Source organism: Hyperolius riggenbachi, chromosome 2, assembly GCF_040937935.1.
Source record: "Hyperolius riggenbachi isolate aHypRig1 chromosome 2, aHypRig1.pri, whole genome shotgun sequence".
Taxonomy (NCBI): domain Eukaryota; kingdom Metazoa; phylum Chordata; class Amphibia; order Anura; family Hyperoliidae; genus Hyperolius; species Hyperolius riggenbachi.
The window spans coordinates 457,193,934-457,219,132 of NC_090647.1; the positions used below are offsets into that span (position 1 = coordinate 457,193,934).

At 42.1% G+C, this 25,199-nt stretch overlaps 1 protein-coding gene and 1 long non-coding RNA gene across 3 annotated transcripts in view; one reads left to right on the plus strand and one right to left on the minus strand.

Moving 5' to 3' along the window:
• The window catches only part of SMG6 (SMG6 nonsense mediated mRNA decay factor), a 444,365-nt gene that overhangs the window by 344,193 nt on the left and 74,973 nt on the right, over window positions 1-25,199 (minus strand). The window contains exon 10 of one of the 2 annotated variants that reach the window (XM_068270085.1): window positions 22,105-22,250. In XM_068270085.1, the coding sequence (XP_068126186.1) occupies window positions 22,105-22,250 (146 nt within the window). Of the gene's footprint in view, window positions 1-1,615; window positions 1,734-22,104; window positions 22,251-25,199 lie in introns of those variants that run through there. The other variant, XM_068270086.1, reaches the window with a different exon arrangement.
• Window positions 1,826-13,772, plus strand: LOC137546991 (uncharacterized). The gene is made up of 4 exons (XR_011026424.1): window positions 1,826-1,890; window positions 6,258-6,333; window positions 12,975-13,109; window positions 13,279-13,772. It is a non-coding gene; the product is annotated as an uncharacterized lncRNA (long non-coding RNA).

Below are 25,199 nucleotides of genomic sequence, written 5' to 3' on the forward strand. Positions count from 1 at the left end.
CTAATGGATACTTCAAGTGTTTTTATTGCTGCCTGTGTCTCCACTGGGAATATCTCCCTAGTTAACGCAACAGAGAACACCTATCAAAACGCAAAAATGTCACATTTATGAGGTAGAAGTTCTGCCAGACGTTTACTCCAGTTTTATTCGCCTGGAGTGCTTATTAAAGCAAACTTGTCATTCTCAATTCTCTCACTGACACTACAGGTTGTCTGCTGCTTAAAAACAGGTTCCATTCCAGGAGATGATTTGTAAGTTGAATTTGTTGGTCGTTCCAGAGATACTGTCTCTGCATGTGAAACATGAGGTCATGAGTTCGATTCCCACATCAGAATTTGGAAGTTGAGTCATGATTTAGACATAGTGAAAAACTGATAGATAATTTGCTTTCAAATAACTTGTATTTGGTCATATAGTATAAACTAGGTTTTTGGTTGTTTTCAATGTGATTTTAATGTTAAACACAGTTAAACAGTTTGTACAATACTGTAATGTATAACAAAATATGTAACAAGAACAGTACTACATATATTTTGTACATGGAGACAACTTTGTATTTATTAAGAGTAAATTAAGTCATTTGTAAGTAGGGGACTGCCTGTACTGTGTAAATATAATACGCCAAGGTAAGACTGGCCACTATGCAGCCCCGCCCCATTCTTTGAAGAGGTTCCTCTAAAAATAAGGCTGTGAATGGGCATCCAATCCTGCTGTGTTTGGATTCCTGGATATGGAAGCCTGACGGTAGCACCACCTTCACCTGACCATACCCCCATCTCTGCACTGCAAGATTACTCACAGCATCTAAATAAAATATGGTGGTAATCACCAAAAGTAATGATGATTGACAAATTTTGACACTAAAAAAAAAAAAATAATTCAAGTCAACATATAAAAATTGACCCAATTAAATTTATTTTAAAGACAATTTCTAAGAGAACATGCAGAAGTCCCTTTAAAAATGGTCTGCGGTTACACAGCAAGCTTTGGTTTGCTGCAAATGTATGAGAACCAGATGAACTATGGACAGAAGATGAAATGGCTTTGCACCTGTACAGATGTTCCAGGCAGTGGACAGCTATATTTGAAGCGTTGGTAACCGCCACTACAGCCTTCTACACTTAATGCTGCTTCTCCACTGAGTTCAAATATAGCTAACAGCTGGACCCCAAAACCTCATCAATGCATTCTGGCCAGAATCTCCTACACAGTCTCTTTAAAGTCTAAAGGGCCCCAGTACACCGTGAGATAGAGGTCCGTAGTTGTTTCATTACAGACCACTCGTGTGAGTTCTTGCTCTAAGAGGGCTCCCAACCCAAAATAACGCTATCCACAGAATACTGAACACATGCAACTGCAACATGTTAAATATAGACAACGTCAAGGATGGCTTTTTCCACATCTTGTGATAAATTTGCACACACAAAAAAAAAAACTAACACCAAATTAATCATATGAAAAAAATAGCATGATATATTACTCATACACCATTAAAGGGGCACTATGGCGAAAAATTGTAAAATTTAAAATATATGCAAACAGACAAATACGAAGTACATTTTTTCCAGAGTAAAATGAGCCTAAATTACTTTTCTCCTATGTTGCTGTCACTTACAGTAGGTAGTAGAAATCTGACAGAAGTGACAGGTTTTGGACTAGTCCATCTCATTCATCTTATTCTTTATAAAGATATTCCCTAAAAAGGATTTAAAAAATGTTGGCCAGCTTCCCTGCTCACGACACAGTTTTTTGACAGTTGGACAGTGCAACTGCCATTCACTAAGTTGCACATATTTTAAACTTAATTTTTTTTGCCATAGTGCCCCTTTAAGAAGCAGAGCAGTTCATGTATAGATTAGAATCCATAAAAGCAGCTCCTTGGATAATAAGGTCAATAACCTGTTTGTAAGAAAGGCTGGGTTTTCCCAAGTCATGAGCAACCACTCTCATCTCCCTGATCTTGTGTAACAAGCTATTTTGGTTACCTATAAGACATTTCCTGGAAAGCTCTCGCCTTGGATGTCAGACAGCCAAGTACCTGTAGTCTGGCAGCGAACCCGCCTGCGTCTGGCTCCTGCCAACACAGGTTGCCGCCAGCAATACGTAATCTTCACTAATTATTAAGTCAAATATCAGCAGAAACTTAGTCACACAGCTTTCAACACGTTAATTTTTATTATAATATGCAGATATCTGGAACTGGAAAGCCAGGTTGAAAATTTGAAAGGGAAATATTTAAATGCTGGAATATTCTTTCATAGAATACCTAAAAATTCCAGCCTCGTTAAAAGGAAGGATATGGTTTCAAAATGGAGCGCTATGAAAACCACTAAAAAAAAAAAAAAAAATAGCCCACTGTTTTTACTATGGTTACTACGGTAAAGCAGCTTAGTGGCTGGCTTTCTAGTATCAGCCCATGCAGGATGTTATTACTGAATGACAGCACAGGGCATGAGAGAAAAGTAATGGCGGGGGAGGGGAGGGTGCGGTCACACCCACTGCTTTACAGCAGCCAATATTTTCTCTTTCTCCTGTTCAGACTAGCTTAGTGGCATCATACTGAAGATTAAAACGTGACATGCAGGATCCAGATGTCGTATGCAATGAGAGACTCACCTGACCCCCATGTCTTGCACAATTCTGAGTTTCGAATCTAATCTCCAAGCCTCTCACCAGCTTAGGCACCCTAAGTTACCTTACCTCTGATGAGTAAGGGGAAAACAGGAGTATCTGAGGTTGCCCAAGAACCAGGATATGAGCCCAAGTGTGTGCAGAACAATACGGCTCCACAGCGTATCCTTTTATGTGACCTTGCAGTGACAGGGATATGGCGGATACCATAATAATTTTCTTTTAAACAAGATTTAAAATCTGAAGCAAAAACACACAAAAAAAAAAAACACACTTAATGTATAGATTATAAATACCATACTGGATACCATAGAACCTAGGCAGCACCTGTGCCATCCCATTATTACTGTGCCGTCCCTGGTGAGAGCTAATTGTTCTAAGTCTTCGGCACTGCTCAGGCAGTCTTCGGATGTACTTGTGACCCCTAGTACTCCCAAGTACAGCTCTTTCACATGTAGTAACCCTTCTCATGTCCAGGTGCCCCTTGGCCTGCAGCTGCCCAAGGCCCCGAGGGTTTGTGGCCTCTCCAGAAATCCATCCCTGTGCATTAGCCCAGACTTACGCATGCGCAGTAAAGATATGCTCGCTTTCAGATGTACTCAGGGACGCGGACACTTGCAAAGGCTGAAACGACTGGATGGAGCAAGTATCGGGAAGGCTCTATAGTATCCAGGGCCCTCCCTCCACACACTGTAAAAGCTTTTTTGTTTTTTAGCTTCAGATTTCTTTTAAAGGACCTCTGCCATGAAAAATCTTAAAATGTAAAATATATGTAAACATACACAAATAAGAAGTATGTTACTTCCAGAGTAAAATGAGCCATAAATTACTTTTCTCCTATGTTGCTGTCACTTAAAGTAAGTAGTAGAAATCTGACATTACCGACAGATTTTGGACTAGTCCATCTTCTCATGGGGGGGGGGGGGGGGTTCTCAGGATTTTCTTTATTTTAAAAAACACTTAGTGAATGGCAGTTGCTCCGTCCAACTGCCAAAAAAAGTGTGCAGCAAGCAGGGAGGCTGGCCAGCATCTTTGTATAAATCTTTTTCAGGGAGAGTCTTTATAAAGAATAAAAGGGCATACTGAAAATCCCCCGTGAAGAGATGGACTAACCCAAAACCTGTCGGCAATGTCAGATTTCTACCTACTGTAAGTGACGGCAACATAGGAGAAAAGTAATATATGGCTCATTTTACTCTGGAAGAAACACTTCTTATTTGTATGTGTTTTAAAATTTAAGATTTTTTTGTGACAGTTCCTCTTTAAACCAATTCCCTGGATGTCCTACTAATCCTGTGCCTCTAAAACTAAGTCACAGACCCAGAATGAGGATGCAGGTAAGGTGACCTGATTGAACTTTGAGCATACTAACTGCATGCATGTTTCAGGAATGTTCAGCAGGAAAGCCAGGTGTTGGGCATTTTTTTTTTATTGGAAACACATATGGCAGTCCCCATATCGCTCTTACTACACAGGTTAAACCTGAGCCCCCAGCTGCTCCAGTCCATTTGGTGTTACATGTAAGCTTGCCTGGCATCAAATACTAATCATGCTATCACTGAAAGATCTTCCTGGAACTGGGCTGTAGAGCCACTCACTCATATGACCCCACTTGACGTAGATTGCATGTTGGTCATTAGGAGGAGTCCTCACATTCAGTGTTCACAGCATGGCCCATTAGTGTTCATAGTAAAAATGAGGCGCAAAACATCTACTGTGCAAGTCTCCACTTACTTGGCAGGGTACTGCAATGTGTTTGTCGAGCCTCTAGCCCAGTGATGGCTAACATTGGCACTACAGCTGAGACAAAACTACAAATCCCATCATGCCTCTGACTCCCCGATGTATGCTTAGAGCTGTCAGTGTATTGCAATGCCTCATGGGACTTGTAGTTCCACCACAGCTGGAGTGCCAAGGTTAGCCATCACTGCTCTAGCCGCGAGTGGAAGAGCTTAACATAGACGCCCATTGCTCCCCGTTGGTAAGAATTATTATTATCTAGCATTTATATAGTGCCGACATCTTCTGCAGCGCAGAAGTATATTGTTTTGTATGTATAATTATGGGTGTATTGAAGTTCTTTTTAAAAAACATTTAATAAGGAGTCTTTTCCTTTATTTAGCCACTCCCCCTGCGACATTCTGCTGAGGCAAGGTACCAGGTGCAGTGCTAGTCATGCTGGGAGCTGATAAGCCTCTCCCTCTCTCTGCATTAGCTTCCTGAAAGAAAGAAAGGCGGGGGTTCCAGGGGGAGACACACATGACTCATGTAGCAGTGCCCTGGACAGCTCACTGTGGCATTCAAATACGCCCCTTGAACCCTCTTGGATTTATTTTTTTTAATCTTATAAAAGATAAGAATTCCGAGAGTCACACAGTGTCTCATGGAGACAAACATGGAGATTCCGACAGCTAATAATCATATTCAGGAGGGAGGGGCAGGAGGAAGCAGCTGACTGGTGATTGACACATACAAAACAGCATATGGTGGTACACTCCACCAGACATATAAATGACAAGTGAAAACTAATGCTTTTATTCCTTTGTCATTAGAGTGCTATTATTTTTTTACAAGTTTTATGTAATTAAAAGGGACACTTGAGCCAAAAAAAAAAAAAAAAAAAAAAGAAGAGTTTTACTCACCTGGGGCTTCTAACAGCCCCCTGCAGCTGTACGGTGCCCTCGCAGCCACTCACTAATCCTCTGGTCCCCCGCTGCCAGCTAGTTTCGTTTTTGCCGACAGGCCCGTCAGGACTGGCCACGCGTAGCTTTTTCCGCATTCTCGACTGTAATTTTGTAATACAGGTTGCCGCATTACGAACGCATAGATATGCGGCAAAACGTATTTTTGATCACGTTGCGGCCTGCAATAGCGATAATTGCAGTTGGTAATGCGGAAAAAGCTTCGTGTGGCCACTCCTGTCAGGCCTGTCGGCAAAAATGAAACTGGCAGCGGGGGACCAGAGGATTAGTGAGTGGCTGCGAGGGCACAGGACTGCTGCAGGGGGGCTGTTAGAAGCCCCAGGTGAGTAAAACTTTTTTTTTCTGACTTAAGGTTCACTTTAAGATTACATGTTTTATTCAGGTCCAGTTTAATTAACCAGCTATTATACTGACATCTGCTGGATTTGATAGGTTCAATTTCCCCATCTGGGTCAGTGAAAATGTACGTTAGAATAATTTTATTTGCTTATATCTAATAAGTAATATTGTAAAGCTGCATGGGTAACACGGAAGCCATAGCTGATATTTTTGTTATCTGGCTTGGTAACTGCACGTGATACAACAGTACTACTGTGTGCAGTTCAGTAAAAATGGCTGCCAAGCATATAAGTTGCTTCTCTTAGAGGAACACTACATTATTCAAATGTATGCAGCAGGTGAGGCGTATGGAGACACCAGAGATTTTCCCCAGCAAATAAACTATATAAAAGAATGTAACGTTGCCATCGAGGCCAAAAATGATTCGATTTTCAGAACTTTAAGGGAAAAAAAAAAAACACCTTTAAATATGTGGAAAATGAATTTAAAAAAAGTTTAACAGATTTTTAGTTTATCCATAATGGTTTAGGCGTATGCATTATACAGACTAGTGCGGTTATTGTTGAATATTCTCTCTTTTCACAGTTCCCGTTTGTAAAGCAGCGGTAGGAATCCCGAGATACAATTTACTGTCACATCTCATTTTCTCTGCTTTGCTGCGGTATGTAAAGCTACAAATACACTTTACATTTTCATTGCCTGAAATAACTGAATTGTTTTTGGGTTAAAGTCTAGAATGTACAGCCATTACCAGATGTCACTGGCCTCTTCTCCAATGATCTGAAGCAAAGGATTGCTCTTGCCTAACCGCAATAGTATAGCGCTTGTTCCAAAACTCGAATGGATCACTGAAACTCATTCCCTGCGACAAATATTTAAAGCAGGATGAAACACTGATTGAGAAATGTATATGTTACGGCCAGAACCTGAAGTCTGGCAACTTCGGGTTTTGGCCGGTCAAAACGGTGAAGTGGTCATGCACCTGCGGCCAATGTTAGAAATGAACAGGATTCCCGGGCTCCCAGCGGCGTTAAATTAATGAATTCCACCACACCCCCCTCTCCCCCCCCGGCGGCAATGTAACAGATTAAGCTGCCGCTTCCGCTCTGCCTCCTCCCCCTGCCTCTCTCCTAAACAGCTGTGGCACGCGTGTCCCCCAGGGTCATTCGTAGCAGCAGGGAATGCGGCAGGCCTGCCGTTCGTTCTAGCAGAGCGGGTGTCTGCAGCCTCCCCGCTCTGCTTCCCTGCCGCTACGAACGATCGGGAGGGGGGGGGGGGGGGGGGACACAGAGCCGAAGCGGCGGCTTAATGTGTTACATTGCCGCCGGGGGGAGGGGGAAATTCATTAATTCAACGCCACTGGGAGCCGGGAATCCTGTTCATTTCTAACATTGGCCGCAGGTGCAGGGCCACTTCGCGTTTTGACCGGCCAGAACCCGAAAAGCCAGACTTTGGGTTCTGGCCGTAACATATATGAATAATTCTCCCGCCAATAAATAATATTGACATATTCAGGAACATATACCTCTTTTAAACACGCAATCCCCTAGTGACCTATGCTGACTAGGAAGACATAGATTTCTCTGTGGTTGCAATTTTTCTTTTACTATTCCTGCGTTTGCCACTTTGGTGCGTCTGAGATTTTGGAACTCTAGATGAACAGGGTGAATATAAAGAAAAGTATTTACCATGGTGTCGGGCTTCAGCCACAGAAATAAAAGTTACATATACAGTACATTTATTGTGAGGGTGCCAAATAATGGTTTAAAAAATGAATCCCGCTTTAATAACTGTACTGTACATACCATAGTTTTATTGCTGTCCCAGCAGTTCAGAGGGTGAAAATACCAGTGATCGGGATTGGAGGGAATCATCTCCCAACAATGATCCAACAGAGTTATCACTGCCTGAAGCCGATCTAATGAGTTTGAGATTCCCCCTACCTCAGCAAACTTTACCAAAAGCATACGCATGTTTAGGGGGGGGGGGTATTGGTGTCCAGAATCCCCCTCAGACCAGGGCCAGAGCAGTGTCTGGCAGGGATGATCATCCGGATATCCGAACTTTTTTACGCTATCAGATTCGGATTCCGGATTTTTTTTTTAAAACCTGAATAGCTATCTGCGGATATTTGGACGCATGATACGTATATCCACGGATATTGCAGATATCTGGATCCGAAATCGATTACAAAGTAAAAATTCCTCCACCCTCCTCCCCGTTCATGGATCTTGTCTTCCAGGGATTTGTAGGATGTCAAAAGCAAGTTCACATACATTGGCCAGGAATCGAACCCAGGTCAACTGCTTGGAAGGCAGCTATGCTCACCACTATACTGCCACACAGTGAATGCTTTGCTGTGGGAAAAAGTGGTGTTAAACTTCTTAGAGCAGACTTACTTCCTCCCTACAAAAGACACAAATACATCCCCATAAAATCATTTAGCAGCAACTGTGTGCACAGTCTCTGTGGCGCAATTGGTTAGCTTGGTTAGATGTCTGTTAACCGAAAGGTTGGTGGTTCAATCCCACCCAGGGACGGCCTTGCCTTTTGTGTTCAACAGGGTGGAGGGTGTGTTTTTCATCTTCTAAAACGGTTTGGAAGCATTTAAAAGGACACTTCCGTTTTTTTATCCAGATATCCGAATAGGTCGGATATCCGCGGATAATGCGTCTGGATATCCGGGTTCACGCGGATATCTAAAAGGTCAGATTCGGATATCCAAACCGGATCCGGATATCCGGATTAATTCGGATTTTAAAAAGGATTATCAGAGCCCCCCTGGTGTCTGGGGACAGACAAGTGGAGAGACACCAGAATATCTGCAGCTCACAACACCTGCTCTCTGTGCCACCCCCTTTCTTTCCCTGCTATAGATAAGGTTTCCCCAGCATGATATCCTACCATATTATTATATTGTGCGCCATGCACAATATTTCAGTAATCCCCCACGCATTAGCAATCCTGGGGTTGCCACTGAAATTTGTCACACGGCTTAATAACATGATGGAAGAGTAGACCCCGCCTATAAACCTGGTTATCCAATCAATAGCCTGCTCTGAAGAAGGGTTTCCAGTATCTGCTCTCTTTCTGCCCACACAAGATCTATATTGGTCATAATCTATAAAGCCCAGAATGTTTTTCTCCAATAACATCTGTTGGAAATATTACGTCTCTCCCCCCCCCCCCCCCCCCACACACACACACAGATTTGTTAGGTCAGTTGATCTATGTGGGTGTTGCTGGGTGAGTCAGGGTAGGTTAAAGCAAGTCCATCTCTTTTCACAAGGGAATTATGCAAACTTATGGTGCCCATACAAGACACAATAAAAACTGTCGATTTTGCAGTTTATTTGATTTAAATGATCGAATCGAATGAAAGTTGAATATATATTTTTTTCGATCAAGAAATTTGAACGATTATACCGTTTTATCGAGAAAAATCTGTTCGGACATGCTGGAAAAATCTTTATATTCGATCTAACGGAATAATCGAACTAAACTATCTAATCGAATAAAAATGAAAAAAATTGTACCATGTGTGGCCTTTAGTTTTATTTTTAAAAGTTAGAACAGATACAAAAGCCTTTTTTTTAATGTAATCACGCGTTATCAGTTCCAGCTCATTATGCATCACTACAGGGCACTGTGCAGAGTCATGCTTATATCTTTTTACCCAGATAGGCCAGACATGCATAAGCAAGCACTGGTTTGCAGCATATCTAGGGCATTCACTTCCATCAGAAAGAATGAATTAAATTAAAGTGAACCAGAAACGAAGCACCCTCATGTATTTCACCATATATATCAGTGGATATCAGTGGGAACATTAGATAAAACACCTACTCTGCTCTGTTTCATCCTTCACTGCTCAGCCTGCCTGCCATCAGCCCTGATAAAATCCCCGACTGAGCATTCAGTCTGGCTTTGCTCAGTCATTATAGCGGAGTCTGTCTTCTCTGATGTGTTTTCAAGCCCAAGCCTGCCCCCTTCTGGCTCTGCTATATTGACTCAGCTATGATTCCTAAACAAAGCCAGACTGACTGCTCAGTTGGGGATTTTATCAGGGCTGATAACAGGCAGGCTGAGCAGTGAAGGATGAAACAAAGCAGAGTAGGTGTTTTCTCTAATGTTCCCACTGATATATATGGTAAAATACATGAGGTTGCTTCATCTCTGGTTCACTTTAAAGTGGTCTGAAACTCAGCATTTCCTCTTTGTTCTAAAAAATTATTTACAGCATAAAATCTGCTACCACAAAAAAAAAAAATTGTAGCAGATCAGCATTCAGTTACACACAGCACTTTTTTCTTCAGTGGAAAGCTCCTTGACTTAAGGGGGCACTATAGCAAAAAATTGTAACATTTAAAATATGTGCAAACATAAGCAAATAAGAAGTACCGTAGATACTCGCATACAAGCCGAATTTTTGACCCCCAAAAAGGGGGTCAAAAGTTGGGGGGGGGGGTCGGCTTGTATGCGAGTCTTCCCTGGTGGTCCAGTGGTGGGTGGTGGGTGGTCCGCGCCCCGCTCCCACCCTCCCCGCGGCCGCCGCTGCTATTACCTGCTTAGGCAGCGGCCGCTTCCTAATCCGCGTTCCCCTCTGAAGTTTCAGCGTGTATCACAGCAGCGCGCCCGGCGCTGCTGCTGTGACGATGCAGGGGGCAGGAAAGAGCGGTTCCCCTGGTAACGGCGATACAGATCGCCGCTATAGGGAGCCGCGCTCTTTCCTGCACTCTGCATCGTCACAGCAGCAGCGCCGGGCGCGCTGCTGTGATACACGCTGAAACTTCAGAGGGGAACGCGGATTAGGAAGCGGCCGCTGCCTAAGCAGGTAATAGCAGCGGCGGCCGCGGGGGGGAGCACTACCTACCTATACTGGGCACTATACTGGCTAAACTTGGCACTATACTGGCTAAACTGGGCACTTTACTAGCCATACTGGGGCACTATACTAGCCATACTGGGGCACTATACTAGCTAAACTGAGGCACTACCTACCCATACTGGGCGCTATACTGGATAAACTGGGCACTTTACTAGCCATACTGGGGCACTATACTAGCCATACTGGGGCACTATACTAGCTAAACTGGGCACTATACTAGCTAAACTGGGCACTATACTAGCTAAACTGAGGCATTACCTACCCATACTGGGCGCTATACTGGGCACTATACTGTCTATACTGGGCACTTTACTAGCTATACTGGGCACTATACTAGCTATACTGGACACTACCTACCTATACTGGGCACTATACTAGCTATACTGGGACACACTGGGGGGCTGCAAAAATCCAGCATTTCCTACCCCCGGCTTATATGGGGGTCAATCATTTTTCCCTGGTTTTTCAGGGAAAAGTTGGGGGGGTCGGCTTATATGCGGGTCGGCTTATATGCGAGTATATAAGGTATGTTTTTTTTCCAGAGTAAAATGAGCCATAAATTACTTTTCTCCTCTGTTGCTGTCACTTACAGTAGGTAGTAGAAATCTGACAGATGGACTAGTCCATCTCTTCATAGGGGATTCTCAGCAAGGCCTTTATTCGTTATAAAGATATTTCCTAAAAAGGATTTAAACAATGATGCTGGCCAGCTTCCCTGCTGCAATTCACTAAGTGCTTTTGAAAATAAATAAACCCCTGAGAATCCCCCCATGAAGACATGGACTAGTCCAAAACATGTCGCTTCTGTCAGATTTCTACTACCTACTATATTTGACAGCAAAATAGGAGAAAAGTAATTTATGGCTTATTTTACTCTGGAGAAAAAAAAACTAACGTATTTGTTTGCACAGATTTTACATTTTACAATTTTTCGCCATAGTGCCCCTTTAAGTGGAAAGCTTCTGGCCGCATCTGAAGAGTTGATAACATATTTTGTTTACATTCTTTTGTTTGCTACAATTAGTTTTCAGCCAGCAGCGTGCTGACACTGAACGGCACACATTGTAGAACCAAAGAGAGCTAAGAAGTTCTCACTGGATACATTATAATATATAAATATAGCAGCTATGCAGTAAAATGCTATGGCAGCTTTCAGAGCTGGGAACACATTTTTATTGAATGATTTGTCAGAGTTTTATCCCACTTTAAGTGACACGAAGTATACCTAAACTGCAAATGTCAAGTTAGAATAGTGTTAGAATGACATCTCATCTGATATGGCAGCAGTCCATTCTGTATTCAGCAACTGATGCACAGAGATAGATCACATGCAGTAACTGGTAATGGGAATACTGCAGTTGGCACTCCACTCTTCTGCTTTTCCCTCCTGTTACCGCTGTGAGAGGCTGGCTCAGGCACAGAGACAGAAACATACAACTCTCATGTCATACCTACTGGGCACTTGTGAAAGACACCCCTGGAGAGGGCTAAAAATGCCCAAAGTACAAAGGCAGGAAGATAATGTGTCTGCCTAACAAAGTGTAAAGTTTGTTACATGCCTTTTTTTTTTTTTTTTTTTTTTAAACATTTATTTATGTTATTCTACTACAGCTTCTGTTACTCAAGCTGACGACATGGATTTTAATGTTAATTTCAGATCCACTTTCCATTTCAGGGTCATGCTTTCTATTCAGATGCTTTATGTAACACGCATTACCTTTCATTTTAAGAAGGCTATACTGCAGTACATATTTATATTCCATTCAGGTAAAACAAAGCCACCACCTTGTGATGCAACACAATTCCTAAAGAGCTGAGAGAAAAACTCTAATCTAGGATTGAACTTCATCCTAATCAGTAGCCGATAACACCTTTTCCCACAAGACTTCTTTACCTTTCCTCACATAGATCATCAGGGACTTCTGTAAGGATGATGTTGGGGTGAAACCCCTCCCACAGTGCAATGTCAAGGCCATGGCGGTGGCTGGATAGTGTAATGGTTAAGGGCTTTGCCTTTGACACGGGAGACCAGGGTTCGAATCTCGGCTCTGCCTGTTCAGTAAGCCAGAACCTATTCAGTAGGAGACCTATGGCAAGTCTCCCTAACACTGCTACTGCCTATAGAGCGCGTCCTAGTGGCTGCAGCTCTGGCGCTTTGAGTCTGCCAGGAGAAAAGCGCGATATAAATGTTATTTGTCTTTTCTTGTCTTGTCATGGCCCTGACAGTTTCCTGTCTGTGAACCTCGCTGCATTGTGCAAAAAAAATGCTGTTTCCAACTGCCAAGCAAGCAGTATCTCCATCTGTGGCTACATCCTTTTAGCCTATCTCCTTGTTAGTGGATAGGTTTATAGATTAGTGGATATTTTTATATGTTTATAGATAACAGCAGGTTTTTTTTCACATCTGCAAGCAGTAAAGATGATGACCAGCATGCTCACGGAGGATCAAACAACTTCAACGAACTACACAAGTCAATCATTTCTTGATCTATCTTTAAAGAGAAATCCAGTGTGGTCACGTGACCTTCATTTCCCACTACGTTTTATTGGTACGTCTATTTTTTTTTACTTTTGCTCAGCTAAAATGAATAGTGTGTGGGGGGGGGGGGGGGGGTTACCAAGCTGTGTGCTCAGTTATGTCTGGAATCTAGCTTTAAGATATTTTTCCAACATTAATAGTGCTTCCAAACAATAATAGGCTGTGAGCTTGTTTTACAGATATCTGAAATGACTACAATGGCACAAAGACAAAAATTTGTCATTAGTGACTGCGGCCACTGTGGAGTTATTTCACAGCGCTGGAAGGATTCTATCACAAGACAGCTCTGAAGATCAGTCCAAGCAGCTGCATTCTCTCCCCATCCAGAGGAAGCCAAATGCCAGCGCTGGTATTCATGTGACCAAGAGCAGCTCCGTATCATGCTTCAAATCAAGGCAGCCGTAATGACACAGAGCGCTCAGAGCTAACAAAGAGCTAAAACAGACCCTCCACACATGACAGTCTGAGGATTAAAACTTGGAAAAATAAGAAACAGAGAGGAGTTGCCCACTCAGGCTGCGCTTGTGTCTGCCTAATCGTGACAGGAGAATGACAAACCTGCTTCCCTTGCTTTCCTCATCCCCAAGATGCACTAGAGGAAAAGTTCACAGTCATTTATCACAGGACAGAAATAGGGGGTGAGGGCTGCTATGAAGAAATTAAATTACCATGACTGGCCTGTCTGCACATACCAGCAACGTGAGGCAGAGCTCTCCATATTGGAAGTTCTAACATGCCAAGTTAAGTTGTCCATTGATTTAAAATGAGCCTTTCACTTTTTTAAATAAAAAATTATAAAGGAAGTAAATTTAGATTTACAAAATGAGATCTTTGGTTAGCTTGACTGCACTTACAATGACAAAGCAAGCTGTATTTGTCCAGACATATAGATGTGGGCTAGAGGGAGAAAAATGGACCAATAATGTAACAGAAAAAGGAGTTATTTAGAGCAGGGCTGTCCAACTGGCTGCCCGCAAGCCGGATGTGGCCCCCAGCCGCACTCACTTGCCCAAACGATTTTTGTGCCAGGTCGCCACCTCTGGCAGGCCTACATTTTGTTTGCGCTAGGCTCTGCCCCCCAAAGCCATGACATTGATTCTCTGTCCTCTCCAGCCATAAAATCCTGCGCTAGACACACCGCTTGCCCATGAAGTTGGACAGCAATGATTTAGAGATAAACTATTTCTCTGCCTCCCCCTTATCAGACCTAATAGGAAAATGCAAAGAAAAAGGTTTGTCCACTCAGTTATACCAGTGAAGGATTTTGCACAATACCAGCTCTGCTTGTCTTTCAATCCATGCGCTGAAAATAAAAATAAAAAAGCCAGAGGGAAATGCGGACAAACTAAACAGAAGTCTTTTTCACAGAAGACAGAGCTTCAAGAATCACAAAAAAAAGATCAGCTTACAGCAGACCTGAGCTCTTGCACAGGGCACAATGAAAAGTCTATTCCACATATAGTAGCTGAATAAAGTCACTTCTCTGTGTTTGTTTAGCCAGATCAAAGTGTCTAATTAGTGCCGATTAACAACTGAGCAGACTGCAGGAGAGCTCTGCCAAGGCAGCTCTCCCCATACAGTAAACACTCCGGTGCCAGTCAGGACTGCCTCTGCTGAGAATCTAGCATATGTGGAGAGAGATCCAACTGGCGGATTGTCCTGGCAAGACAGGTTGACAAGGGTGTTCGAAAAGTTGGAGATGATTTGCTGACCTTTGGTATTGGATGGCTACACAATAATTTATCATGCAGCCATTTCTTAAGATATTTCGATACCAAATTTCTCTCCCAGTAAAGTAATCATAATAAAAATTATAACGAAACAATAAAACCCCAGGCTCTACACAAGTGAAGCCAGCAAACACGGAAAGGTTATAGCAGAGCTGCGCCTCTTAAAAAATTGGTGTTAAGCATTTTTATGAAAAATATAAAAATAGAGGAATAAAAATCAACCAAACATGAAACTTCCCTGTGATTTTCAGCTGTGGTTACAAAAATATCGAAATCAGCCGCAATACAGATTTCAATATTTATTTTTTTTGAAATATAGAAACAATCATTTGAAAATGGATGGAGAAGAAAGGTTTCAGAACATATTCAGATCTTTACAAATGGCCCACTTGCAGTGTCAAAAATGTCTATTCATAAACATGTAGTACATTAAAGTATATCCCAACTACACGTATTTATTTGTACTCCTATAATACCCCCAACCCAATCAATTCATCAACTATCTTGTATTAAATCTTTTTTTTTTTCTTCCACAAATATACATACATGCATATATCAGCAATAATGTTTCCATTCTGGTGCAGGCCAAATAAAAAGAATTTCATTGCACTTTATGATGTGACACACAATACAACGATGCACAAAAGAAGATACTGTCACTGACAGAAAAATAAATAGATTTTCTGTAGTTTGCTTAAAAAGTTGGCGATTTCCTATCGCCATTGTTGGCGTTTATCTGCTCTTGGTGGCTGCAACAGACAATTAGCATTCAGATTTAAGAACATTTAGGATTATTCCCGCCTCTACTCTAAAGCATTAAACACAGTATACAACTAATAGGAAACAAGATACTGTTACCAAGTTACTGAAAGGGTTAATACTCACATTTCCACTTCAGTGTGAATCTACCATAATTGAGAGGATTGCCTTGCCATACTAAAATTACCAGATTGACTTGAGCTATACTAAGCTGTGTATAGAACTTTCTCTCCTGTATTTGATTAGTAATTGCTTAATTACAAAACAATCAGATCTGCAATGTTATCCAGTAGCTTCAGTGAAGTGTAACATAATATGCCTTCGAGTAACATAATATGCCTTCGAGTGACATCATCAGGGCTGTGGAGTCAATACAAAAATCCTCCAACTCCTCAGTTTATGAAACCACTGACTCTAACTCCAGGTACCCAAAATGGTTCAGACTCCAACTCGAGAGCCCTGGACATAACAGTATTTTACAGTTTTCCGTTTTTAGCGTTTAATGTTTTTGAGAAAAAAAAATGTATTTTTGAGTTTTATACAATTTTAAAAGTAAATCCATAAGACCTTCTATATTCCTGACAGGTTTCCTTTTAAATCAATGCATACTAAATAATACACAAAATACACATAACTCAACATAACTTGTTAGCATATTCCTATACGGCTGGCCAGCAGGTTTTCTGTTCCTCAGGCAGCAGAGTGATTGGCCCTTTTAGGCTCCTAAATGTTACTGCTCAGCTTTCACAAGAAAGCTAGGTGGAGCTGTATATCCGATCTGTACAGCTGGTAAATAAGTAGTAATAGTACAGGACTGAATCACAGATGAGCAATTACTGGCTGATTTTTCTACAAAATCGACATAGTACACTATAAAGTAAAAGCACTGCTCGCTACACAACAGCGCTGAGCATGTCAAATCTGGCAGCGTAAGCACAGACAGTAAACACCAGCTAGACTTGGTAGCTGGCTGTGCTACTGGGAACGGCTGCCGCAGTAACATTATCATCTACACACGTGTTTGTGCATGCGCGGAGGATTACACGCCAATTATTCCACACACTTAAATCTCTCAGCATCAGGGTCTCATTTCAGAGCTGCTAACAGGAGGGCATGGCGGGGAATGCGTGGTATGAAAGTGAAGGAAAACTGGACAGGCAGATCAAAAATTAGCCCATGCCAAGCCAGAATCGCACCATGCTACTCTTAGACGCCTTTATACAGGAAAAATGACCAATTTTACATGATAAGCCAATACTACAACATGGCAAACTACGACTACAGAGAAAACGTTAACCCTTGTATTTTTATTATGCAAGTTTAAAAGCTAATTTCAGAAGAAAAAATAAAAAAAAAACTTTACGTTCTTAATAGTTTTAAAAAGGACTTGAAACTTAAGGGGTTTTATTGCTGTTTGTGTTCCTATTACATAAATTGTCTAATCCTATTCTTGAAACCTCCACGGATCTTAGTGTGTTTAACAAGAACAAATGGTAGTCCCAGGGACAGGAAATGAAAGACAGCAATAAAAAACAAAAACAAAAAAAAAAATTACCCAGTTGGTCACAGTACATGACCAGTACTGCTGAAAAGAAATAGTGTGTCGTGTTCAGCCTTATTTCTAAGCTCTGCCCGCAGCAAGCACACAGCATGCTGAAGCCCTTTAAAGGATACCCGAGGTGACATGTGACATGATGAGATAGACATGTGTATGTACAGTGCCAAGCACACAAATAGCTATGCTATGTTCCTTTTTTTTCTTTCTCTGCCTGAAAGAGTTAAATATCAGGCATGCAAGTGGCTAACTCAGTCCTGACTTAGTACAGACAGGAAGTGACTACAGTGTGACCCTCACTGATAAGAAATTCCGACTATAAAACACTTTCCTAGCAGAAAATGGCTTCTGAGAGCAGGGAAGAGATAAAAAGAATCAATAGTTCATAGATTTTAGCTTTGGCATACTTCAATGAATGGGTCATTGAGCAAAAACAATAAAACAGTTAAAACTTAAAATATAGTTTTTAACATAAAATAAAACTGTGGAATATCTTAAAAAAAATCATTTTTAGGAGAAGGAAGGTAGATACAATCATTTATTTCATTAGTTTATTTTCGCCTCAGGTGTCCTTTAACCCCTTGTATCAGAGTCCTGAGAGGTATGCGCTTAGAAAAGCAGGAACGCTAAAGAAACATACATATTATGAGGGAAACTGAATTTAATGCAGTAAGCGAAATAATGTGTGGCCAGCCTCAAGCCTCGTTCATACACTAGATCAGGGGTCCCCAAACGTTTTGGGTCAAGGGCCGGGTCAACATACTTAAGACTGCTGGGGGGCCGGAGTATACATAAAATTATGTCTTTGCGGGCCAGACAGTGAAGCATATATAGGTGACAACCTGAAGTCTAATTGGACAGCAGTGTCACCTGATGTAGATTTTTATTGGAAACCAGCAAAATGACTGCTTTCTGGCTTCCATGTGGATGGGTGGTGCAAGCACTGCTATTCCATATGTGGACCACCAATAATCAAAGATGTAGCTGACCGCATCTATAAGTAATGCATTCTGTGTGTGGGGGGCGGGTAAAAAAGCCTCAGAGGGCCGCATTCGGCCCGCGGGCCTTATTTTGAGGACCACTGCACTAGATGAAACTCATCCACCTGTGATGAGATCTAGCTTGTGTACAGCGGTCTCCCAGTGCCTAGCGCATTGTTCTCACTCACCCCGCCCACATCATGATGCCAACCCCCCTCCCCTGCTGCTCAGCCCTTCTCCCTGCCACAAAGCAACAGAACATGTTGCTAGCTTGCATATGTAAAGTGTCAGCCCTGCAATGTCACCCAAGGGTTCGATTCCCAATCCCTACCAGGAAACAGGTCTCTTACATGTGTTCAAGGTTTAAAGTGAACCCGTGGTGAGAGTGATATGGAGGCTGCCATATTTATTTCCTTTTAAACAATACCAGTTGCCTGGCTGTTCTGCTTATCCATTTGGCTGCAGGAGTGTGAATAACACCAGAAACAAGCATGCAGCTAATCCTGTCAGATCTGAAACACCTGATCTACAGCATACTTGTTCAGGGTGTATGGCTAAAATGTATTAGAGGCAAAGGATCAGCAGGATAGCCAGGCAACTGGTATTACTTAAAAGGAATTAAATAAGGCAGCCTCCATAATCACTCTCACCTCGGGTTCACTTTAACACTGACCGCTAACCCCCTTGGTACTTTTCAATGTAAACACCCAGCAATTCCATGTTTGCAGGCTTATCTCTTCCTCCTGGCCCAATGATTCTGTATATGCTCCCTGTGCATCTACTGATATAGCGGCAGCAAGCGTAAGGCCTGCAAGCACAGAACAGCCGTAGTTACACCTGTGGAACTCACACAGGTAAGGACAGCCACAAGCAATGCAGCAGAACGGTAATTTTAGGCACTAAGGACGCCTCAAAATACAAACATGGTTTTTATGTCCTGTGTCTGGTTTCCTTTTAAACCTCCCACCAAGCGTATAGCTTTTATTCCTGTACATAACGGCAACACATTTTTCTGTAGCACTTTACAGAGTGCACTGAACAATTCATGTCATACAGAGGCTGATTTATAAAGCCACAAAAATGCAGTCAGAAGTAATTACCATTGCATTAGGTCTGTGTTTCTCTGTTCCTGCTGCTTAGAACACACCCAGGATACACTTTATTGTGGTACTTCACTTTCTATTGATTTATCATGCAGAAACCCATTCAGTATCTATAATGCAGCAATTTGTGTTACTGGGGGGGGTATGAGGTATGAGGTTTTACCTACACACTCTGCCCGTAGTATTCAACGTAGTATTCAATATCTGTTAACCCTCTTACTACCATGTGAACCAGGCTTTAGTGTGCATACACACATCCAATTTTTATTTGGCGAATGATTATCCACATTTTTCCACCTCCATGCAGTATGAGGATTTTCCTACACAATCTGCTCATAAAATGTAATATCTGTTGACTCTCATACTACATGGAGGTGGTAAAGTGATTTGCCAATCATAATTGAAAGTGTTTACAAGGTTTAAATTACAACTGTAGGGAGAAGAATATGGAGGATGCCATATTTATTTCCTTTTAAACAATACCAGTTGCCTGGCAGTCCTGCTGATCCAATTGGCTGCAGTACTGTCTGAATAAAACCAGAAAAATCTTGTCAGATCTGACAATGTCAGAAACACCTGATCTGCTGCATGCTTGTTTAGGGTTTATGGCTAAAAGTATTAGACGCAGAGGATCAGCAGGATAGTCAGGCAACTAGTATTGCTTTAAAGGAAATAAATATGGCAGCCTCAATATCCCTCTCATTTCAACTGTCCTTTTACCTCCTTGGCGGTAACCCAGAGTCAGGCTCGGGGTGGAAACAAGAACCTAGGAGTGGTAAATCCCCAGATGGGGGGTATGGAGACTCCCCCCAGGTTTCTAACTCACCTGCTCCGGGGGCCAGAAGCCGGCATCCATTCTTCTTCCAGTCCCAGGAGTCTCTCGATCCCTCTGGTGAGATCCCATTTGTGGTCATGACGACAGGTGGAGGAGATCTCACTATAGGAGTACAGCAACAACTGGAGGACGGAGGGTGAATTGCAGCTCTTCCACCCAGGGAGGAGAGAGTCTGTGCAGGGGCTGCCGCAGATCTGACTGAGGTATTATTTTTTTCCTGCTTTTATGGTCTAAAAGCTTGTGAAAAAAAAAATTACACTCCTTTTAGAGCCTAAAATCCGGAAATAATCTTACTGCCAGGGAAGTTAAGAGTCATCCGTCCCAACAGATCACTGTTGGGAGGCACCAAAAAACGAGCGTTATGGCTGAGGAAAATCTGAAGTGTGTACAAAGCTTTAAGGTGCCCATACACATCGATTTTCCTGTTCAATCAAATCTGATGATTACATTTCTATTGATTTTTACCAAAAATCAAAACGAAAGAGCATCAATCAGACAGGGTGGAAAATCTAGTCGATCGCGGGCGGGCAGCATTGCACTGCATCTAAAAGTGCAACACTGCATTTCAAACCATTTTCAATAGATTCTCTGCTGGAATTTATTCCAATTCACTGTGTGCGGTAGGAACGGATTCCAATCAGAGAGGAAACAATTGTTTTGCCACACTGGGGCAATCTTTATTTGTAGGGCCAATTTTAGTGTTGTGGACGAAGGACGCAATTTACTTCCTATGTACTATGCAGAATCCAAAAACAGAAGCTCAAAGCTTTTTAAAATGGACAATAGAAACAATGGAAATCATAGACAAGACAATACAACTAAAGAACAAGAGAAATGTTAAATCTCCCCTAAAGTTACTCCAATGAAGGTTAACAGGTCAAATGGAAAAGTTGGCACCCAGGTTAGCTGTCAATTTGCCATTGCCAGCAATCAGCCTCAACTTTGTCACACCATCAGAATCCCCCTCATATGGCTATTATCCATGCCACACTGTATCCAGCTTCAGTTGTCGGTCTGTGGGCAATATTTCATATTTAATGGAACATTTGTATCTGCAAATGCATGAACTACTAGCTTAAAGAGGAACTCCAGCCTAAACAAACATACTGTCATTAAGTTTCGTTATGTTAATTAAAATAGATAGGTAATATAATCTCGTACCCACACGGTTTTAAAAGAACAGAAAAAGGTTTAATTTCATGATGGCAGCCATCTTTTTGGTTGAAAGGACAGGGGGCATGAGAGACAACTGTCCTGTGTTCTGAGCACCTCTCCCAGTTGCTAGGCAACATGAACAACAACATAGGAAATCCCATCATTTTTTTCTTTGATGGGTGAAGCTTAGCTAAAAATGCAGCTAAAATGATGCTTTGGTAAGAAAAACAAAGTTCTGATGCTGTGAAATTGTTAAAGAAACACCAAGCCTTTTCATTTCTGCTGAGTAGATTTTTAGCCCAGAGGTTCACTTTAAGTTATCTGTAAAGTGCTGACAGACTTACTTTAAAGTGAAGTAGTCAATAAGACAAAAAAAAAAATAAAAAAAAAATTACAAGGTAGCCCCACAGCACAGGTAGCTAGAGGTGATACACTAAAGATCGGTGGCCATTTTTTGTAGTCCCATAATTACTATTAGAATGGGACTACATACAGGGGAGGCAGAACAGCAATGGAGACATTTAAAGAGTTGTGTCTCTTCCAGCACTCCGCTTGCTACTTTGTTATTCGGAGGTATTGGGCATGAGGCCCACAGCAGACCCCCTGATAGGTAACTGCTAAGACCACCAGGCCCCACCTTGTCTACGGGCCCAATAGGACTCTCCACAATGAAACTGCTGCAACAGTGTGTCTATTGAAGGCTCTTATTTGTACTGATTATGGGATATTGAAAAACATAAGATAGTTTGGAACTGGAAACCAGCTTTATGTTTTAGAAGAGGTTTTATACAAACAAGGGGTGTGTTTCGCACATCTATGGCTTACAGTTTGGCCAAGATGGTGGATTGAATTTTCATGTCCTATAAAACTGGAATAAGAATTGCATACCTTTGACTTGAGAGTTGTTCACAGAAAACATGTTGATGGCCATGAGCTGTAACATCCTAGTGTTGCCTATGGGAGATGGACTATGCTGGAGCAAGGCCTGAAATTCTTGTAGGACCTTTTCTGCAACCAAATGGAAGGTTTCCATCCTGTAATCAAGGAACATTCAACCATTGTTAAAAAAATATGAGCATGTCAGATAATTTACATGTTAAATCAGAAATACCCAATTACATCTCGGGACAACATATTATAAAGCAATACTGAACACAGCCAGGCTATGTGTGGTACATGCGTGCTTGCAGATGCCCTGCTGAGGTTCCTACAGTATAAACCTATATCCTGCTGTAATTATGTGAAAGTCAGGAGGAGAACCCCTTTCAGCTGGCTGGACACAGCGGCAGTGATGTCTCGCTAAGTCAAGGACATGTTCTTGGAACATTCAGAGGGCAGTATCATCTGGACCAAATGTACTATCGGAGTGGCCCCAGAGCACTGCTGCTGTATGCAATATACTGGATGAGTTTCTCTTATGATTCTAAAGTGGGATGAAACTCCAAAATAACTGAAAAAATAAAATAAAAATTATCAAATGAGAAATGACTTAGCTTACCTATCCCATTTCTTTTAGCATTCACTGTCAGAATTAGGAGAAATGTGGTATGATAAAAAGAAAATATTTCTGCTGGTTTTCACCTTTAATGTTTCTCTGTGATGCCAAAAGTGACATCACTTCTGCCCCCTTTCTTTTGTTAACCCAGCTCAGTGTTAATTCTCCCTCCATACTGCCACGGCTTACTGTCCCCACGCAGCAAACATCACCTAGACAACAGACTGACATCATTGTGTGAACTCTAATATACAAAGGGTTAGGGGGAGATTCAATTACCTGACCATACTGTCCATAACCATAGGAAGCTTTCTGTTATTTGCATGCTTAGATAAGCTTGGTACTGTAACTAAGACAAAAAACAAACCTTTCCCACAATCCTGCTGGCACTGCACAGAAAAGAGTGGGGGATGCATATGCATTTGGGACTATTTTTTTGGATGTTACAACCCCTTTTGAAGTGAACCTGAACTCAGAACTTCCTCTCTGCTCTAAAAGATACACGACAGCATAATAACCTTTAAAGAAAAACATTTGTTACAGCTGATAGAAATTCTGCAAAAAATCTGCAGTGTATCTACTTCCTGCTTTCATTGAAGCATAGATATTCTTAACATCCTGAGCTTTCAAATTGGCCTCTCTGCCATTGCAGTCAGGTAACACAGATGAGGGTTAAATTTAAACCTTGTTAGACATTTAGCCATACACCCTAAACAAGCACGCAGATCTGCTGTTTCTGACTGCATTAGTTGTATGCTTGTTTCAGGTGTGTGATTCAGACACTGCTGCAGCCAAAGATACAGGCAAGACTGCCAGGGAATTTTCATTTTTTAAAAGGAAATGCATATGGCAGCCTCCATATCAATCTCAGTTCAGGTGAGACCATGCTTCTTTATTACACTGCCCAGACCGCTGAAGTTTCAGAAATGACATCACACTGTGGCTTTCATCTGAGTCTCTGTATATGGAAGCTTATGGAGTCAAGCCACTGCATTATCTGTCATTTTTGAGTGTCCCTGCCACTCGCCCTCTTCCTTTGCCAGTGACTGTTGTGGGAAGTGTGGGTGATACAGTCACTGCCCTCTCCCACAATATACTGGAAAGTGGAAAAGTCAGAGGCAGTTCAAAACTAAGCTAATGTGGCTCCAAGTAGAAGTGTTCACATGGTGAAGTCACCTGACCTTAAAGTTAGCCAACTGCTAGACTGGTATGAAAAGCAGGTTTGGTTGGGCAGGGTAACAATGTTTGACTGAACTGTATACATAGGCATTTTATGTTCTCCTTTATGTTAGTAGTCCTTATGCAGAATATACCGGCTCTGAGGTCGGCCTTGCAGTGTGACAGCTTGTCTTATGCTGCATGACTTGAACATGGGAGTCTGATCATTGCTCTGTGCAAAAAATGCTATTTCGCCAAGTACCCTTATTATTCCTGGATGCTGACAAGTGCAGAGAGCAATCATCAGAGCTGACAACAGATCAACTACATAATTTACACAGAACTGGATAGCAATGGTTGGTTTGCAGGTAGACACAGCTAAATAGTGTACAGGTTAAAATCATCACCTTTAAAGGGAAGGTTCAAGCAAAAATAAAAAAATGAGATTCACTTACCTGGGGCTTCTACCAGCCCCATGCAGCCATCCTGTGCCCTCGTAGTCACTCACTGCTGCTCCAGTCCCCCGCTGGCAGCTTGCCGACCTCGGAGGACGTCGGGCCGCATTGCGCACATTTTTACGCATTCCCGCTAGTGCAAGAACATTAACACATACATTTTTACGCGTTACTGGTTCAATACGTAAATTTTTACGCATTGAACCAGTAATGCGTAAAATGTATGTGTTAATGTTCCTGCACTAGTGGGAATGCGTAAAGACTTACGCAATGCGGCCCGCCGACCTCCGAGGTCAGAAAGCTGCCAGTGGGGGACTGGAGCAGCAGTGAGTGACTACGAGGGCACAGGATGGCTGCATGGGGCTGGTAGAAGCCCCTGGTAAGTGAAACTCATTTTTTTATTTTGCTTGAACCTACCCTTTAACAGTGGACCGGTGATCAAATCATTTCCCGGTACACACATCCAATTTTGATTGGCCAATTTTACCACTTCCATCCTCTATAATAAAATCCCTGTGTCCCTGCGTGTGCCTGTCTGTGTAGTTGGGTCCATGGTTTTTGCTACTGCGCATATGCGCAGCACGGACCCAGACAGCCGTTGAGACAGGAAGGGGCCAGTGAGCCAGGCCAGCGTGTGCGGACAGGTGCGTGCGCGCATGTGCGGCGTGCGCATGCACACTGTTAAAAGATAGACTTAAAGCCAGTTTTAAAATGGGCTTGGGAATACTAGTGTAGTATAAAAGCTTACCTACACAATCCATTCATAGTATTAAAAATCTGTTGGCCCTAAAGCTACAGGCAGTTGGTAAAATTGGCAATCAAAATTGAATGTATTCATCAAGGTGTCCTTTAAGTAAAAATCCCTAATGCTCCAC